Genomic DNA, 5000 nt, shown 5'->3' on the forward strand with positions numbered 1-5000 from the left:
TTGTGGGTCTCCTTTCTCTTACGTAAGGGATGGATTGTGTGTGTGTGTGTAAATAAGCATGTTAATTGTGTAAATGGGATGTGATTGTTATTTGTATTATTGATGTGTAAAGTTTTATAAGAAAATAAAAAGATGAAATGAGTTGTAGTCTTTTCTTTTCCTCCTTTTGTCTTGTGAGAAATTTAATTCAATTTTTTTTTCTTTTAATGCTCAGTTCATTATGGATGAAATCTTTCCATCAGCAGCTGTTAACCCAATAAAGAAATATTACAAAAACATACCTAAATTTCAGTAACCATATCAATATCCTATGGACATAAAAAATAATGTGACATATTCAACTGAGTTTCCTGTTCCCTAATCTGTCTATAAAAACATTTTCCCGGAATTCATGATGGCCAAAAGATTATGGAATGTCAGTTTTTACAGAAATCACTAATGTATTTGTATTGTTGAAAATTATCAGGTCTTCATTTTTTTGTCACCATTACCACAATTTTCATTACTGCTATTAGAGCTCTTCATTTCTTGTCTTGCTGCAGATGTTATGGTAAAAGACTTATGTATTTATTGCAGTTTTTTTAATGCAATGTGTTCTTGAATACATATATTACATGTGTTCATCTATAACATCTTTGTGAAACTATTTGTAATTTCAATACAATAAAAATGTTTTAATTAATTAGAATACATATGACTACTAGCACACATAGGCATGCACACACATAAGCACACACAAATTTACAAATAAACACACACACACACTCACACACTTACTCAAATTCACACAATTAACACAAATTCAAGCACAGCAATGTTTGTACAAAAATAAAAATAAACAATAAAAAGTGAAACACAAAACCAAAACATCTGGGTTGAAACACGCTTTGTTACGTGTTCTTCATATCCAAGATATTGACGAAAAAATCTGTTTACATTGATAACCACTTGTGCAGCTTATTTGAGAATTACTCTAGAATTGTGAAAGTAATTTTTTCCTAGTTACTTGCTGGGATTTTATCTAAAGAATGCAAATTTGTAGTTACCTAAGACAAATCATGAAATCCAGAAATAATCAGTCAATAATAAACAAACAAATGGACAAATGGTACGATTACACTAATTATCTACAGATAAAGATAGCCTGGTGTTCGGTAGAGGTCGTTGTCATTTGGAGCTCGTTGTCCTTACAGAGTTCGTGGTTGACTCTTACAAGGATTCAGACCGACCTCGATAATGAAGGAAATAATGGCTAACACTATACCTGAGGAGAGAAAGAGAAATCACTTGAATCTTCTTAATCATTAGTATGAAAATAACAATAACCATAGTGATAGAAAGTGATAGTGACAATGATGCATGTCAATATAAAAAAAATACATGGCTGTTAAAAATAATGGTAATGATAGTTTTATTTTAGCTAGCCGTACAAATTCAAGCGAAATTAGCCCCTCCCCCCTCCTCGCCACTACCAAACTGACCAATCAGGTCCTTTGCACACACTCGCTCTTATATCCAGCGAAAAGTACAATTATGATTGGTCAGAATATTTTGAGAGCCTGATTTTGGTGACTGTATCAATGACGTACTAATAATAAAATTGATAGTTTTATGATAATACTAATAACTGTATCGATTAATATCATGCTAATAATTAATAATGATAATACTTGTAATAGTAACAATAATAATAGTACCCCACCCCCCGTATCCCACCCCTTACCCCACACCCCGTACCCCACACCCTGTACCCCACACTACCCCACCCAAGCCCCACCCCCCGTACCCCACCCCCGTACCCCACCCAAGCCCCACCTCCAGCGTAGATACACAAAAGTCCATAGAAATCCTGGAGCTCGAGCGGCCGTCGGTTCGTGTCCACGGCATCGTTGTCGAGGCATCTCTTGGCGTGGCGGACTTGGTGGTTGAAGAGATGACCCAAAATACCGGATTCCTTTAGCGCGCTGAGTCTGTTGGTTGGAAATGGGTGGCGTGGTTTTAGAGGTGGACGGGGGGAAGGGGGAAGGGGTGGGGAGATACTCTGTGTGTGTGTGTGTGTGTATGTTTGTGGATGTGTTTGTGTGTGTATGTGTGTTGTGTGTGTATGTGTGTGTGTGGATAGATAGATAAATAGATGGATGGATAGCTAGGGAGATAGATCCGTACATACATACATATATATATAATTCCACAGAAATAGAGAGATATTTAGATTCGATAGATAGATATAGATAGATAAAGTCTACGTAAATACCTACAAACGTGCCCACCAAAACAACACCCAATCATCTTTTTTAAAAACCAATTCCTAAAACACACACAAAAAAATAAAATCCACACATACAAAACTATTCACAAACCTAAAATCAATACTCATCCTCATACAAGACTCCCAGGATTCAGGATATACACGTAGGATGCTCACATAGGATCCACTTTATCCTTGAGTTTGGAGCCCCGTGGGAAAGCCAGAGCGAGAGACATGTCGCTGTACAGCCTCTCGGACGCGACGTAAAGGGGACAGCTCTTCGTCTGGAAGAGAAGGTGAAGATGAATGATGACTGTTAGGTTTATTCGTCGTGGAGTGTTCGTTAGGAATGTGTTTGATATTTTTTTCGAGTTCTTGTCCGTTTCATAAAGAATTTAAAAAAAAATCCTCGTTGGTCCAATCGATTTTAAGTTCTTATAGGTCTATTTTTTATTCATTTTATTTTTTATTATTTTTTTTTTTTTTTTTTTACAATACCTCGTAGGTCTAAAACCTCCAGGTCTACTCATTTGTCTCAAATTCTTCATGTGGCTAAAGCTTCTAAGTTCCTTATTCCTCTAAAATCACTAAATTCCTCATAGGTATAAACATTGCAAATTAATCATGGATCTAAAATTTCTAAATTATTCTTAGGTTTAAAAATTATAAATTCTTCATAGTTCTTAACACACACACACATACACACAAACACAAACACACACACACACACACACACACAAACTTACACACACACACGACAAACACACAAACACTCACACAAAAACAAACACACACAAACAAACACAACCACACACACACCCAAACACAAACAAACAAACAAATAAACACACAAACCAACAAACACACCCAAACACAAACAAACAAACAAATAAACACACAAACCAACAAACACACCCAAACACAAACACACACCAGAACACCAAACTCAACAGTACTCACTGCCTTATAAACCTCATCAATGGCATACATAATCGTATTCCTATCAATGAGCACCGCGGTCTTCCCAGCAGCGACGTTGTACAGAGCCAAGTCCCCGTCCAAGTGGAGGTCCATCTGCTTCTGGAGGCGCTGAAGGGGCGATCCAGGGGGCGACTTCTGTGAGGTGCCGACGCGGTTTAATATGGGAAGTGGTGAAGGAAGATGGGGGGTGAGTAAGGTGGGGGGTGAGTAGGGGGTGAGTAAGGTGAGGGTGAGTAAGGTGGGGGTGAGTAAGATGGGGGTGAGTAAGGTGGGGGTGAGTAAGATGGGGGTGAGTAAGGTGAGGGTGAGTAAGATGGAGGTGAGTAAAGGTGGGGGTGAGTAAGATGGGGGTGAGTAAGGTGGGGGTGAGTAAAATGGGGGATGAGTTAGATGGGGGTGAGTAAGATGAGGGGTGAGTAAGATGGGGGATGAGTAAGATGGGGTGAGTAAGATGGGGGTGAGTAAGGTGGGGGTGAGTAAGATGAGGGGTGAGTAAGATGGGGGTGAGTAAGATGGGGGTGAGTAAGGTGGGGGTGAGTAAGATGGGGGTGAGTAAGGTGGGGGTGAGTAAGGTGGGGGTGAGTAAGATGGGGGTGAGTAAGATGGGGGGTAAGTAAGATGGGGGTGAGTAAGGTGGGGGTGAGTAAGATGCGTGTGGGTATTTAGATAATGAAGAATGTAGTATGATGATGAGGTGAATAGTATAGAGTTCTTTGATGAGTGTGGCATAGTGATAATGAGTATAATGCCATAGGGCGTTGTAATGAATGAGATGAATAAGACTAGATATGAATATAAACAAAGAAAATAATATAGTTACTAAACAAACATGCAGATTTAAAAATACGAAGATACCAATAGAAATACAATATGTGGGGGTTGTCAGTTTATCATGAAAATGGAAGGAAAAACGGTTATAGCATTCTAATACATCATAATGTTGTGTTCTACATTTTTAAACCGAGAGATACTGAATTCTTATGTGACGAGACCGTAGAGTTTCACCAGTAGTGAGGTCAACACAGCTGGTTCCTGAAGTCCACCTGTATCTTTCTATATTTCTTGCCAGTCGACTGATCAGTCATAAGGTTTTGGTGTTACATTGTACTGTTTTTTTCTCTTTTTCTTTTATTTGGGGTGCAATAAACGTAGTCATATATATAGTAACAAAAATACCATACTATTTATCAAAATGTTCCTCCCAGTTTTACATTAAATACTTTTAAGAAGTCTTACAAAACAACCATGGCTGTTTTCTTCTAAAAGAATATGGCGATACAACACTGTTTTACTGTATGCAGAGTGTATTTCAGTTAAGGATAAATCATTCTGTTTTTAGAATTCTTAGAATTAAAGATTGTTAAGATCAAGTATCATATTTTTTTTAACTCTCACTTGAATTCTGAATAGCACAAGTGAATTATGAAAATAAATGTGAGTATCAAAAATTATAATGTGATAATATTGATAATAGTAATGATAATAGTAATAATAATAATAATAATAATAATAATAATAATGATAATAATAATAATAATGATGATAATAATAATAATAGCAATAATAATAAGAAGAACAACAACAATAATAACAACAACAACAATTATAACAATGATGATACCAACTATGATAATAACAATACTTACAATGAAAATGATAACAACAACAACAACAACATTAACAACAAACAACAATAATAACAAAAACAATATAAAAAAAATAACACGAGCCCCCCCCCCCACCCCCCACCCACACACAACCTACCATGACA

The 5000-nt window shown here is 36.9% G+C and overlaps 1 protein-coding gene across 1 annotated transcript in view; it reads right to left on the minus strand.

The window, feature by feature from the left end:
* Positions 1 to 493: 493 nt before the first annotated feature.
* The window catches only part of LOC122263940 (ionotropic receptor coreceptor Ir76b-like), a 5504-nt gene continuing 997 nt past the window's right edge, over positions 494 to 5000 (minus strand). The window contains exons 2-6 of the mRNA XM_086531547.1: positions 4994 to 5000; positions 3209 to 3364; positions 2426 to 2532; positions 1816 to 1970; positions 494 to 1264 (exon numbers count right to left, since the gene is read on the minus strand). The exon at positions 4994 to 5000 is cut by the window's right edge and continues 208 nt beyond it. Of these exons, the coding sequence (XP_086387673.1) occupies positions 1188 to 1264; positions 1816 to 1970; positions 2426 to 2532; positions 3209 to 3364; positions 4994 to 5000 (502 nt within the window). The 3' untranslated portion in view covers positions 494 to 1187. The remainder of the gene's footprint in view (positions 1265 to 1815; positions 1971 to 2425; positions 2533 to 3208; positions 3365 to 4993) is intronic.

The sequence above is a fragment of the Penaeus japonicus genome, unplaced genomic scaffold, assembly GCF_977035675.1.
Source record: "Penaeus japonicus unplaced genomic scaffold, GWHDUDI00000001_assembly GWHDUDI00000036, whole genome shotgun sequence".
Taxonomy (NCBI): domain Eukaryota; kingdom Metazoa; phylum Arthropoda; class Malacostraca; order Decapoda; family Penaeidae; genus Penaeus; species Penaeus japonicus.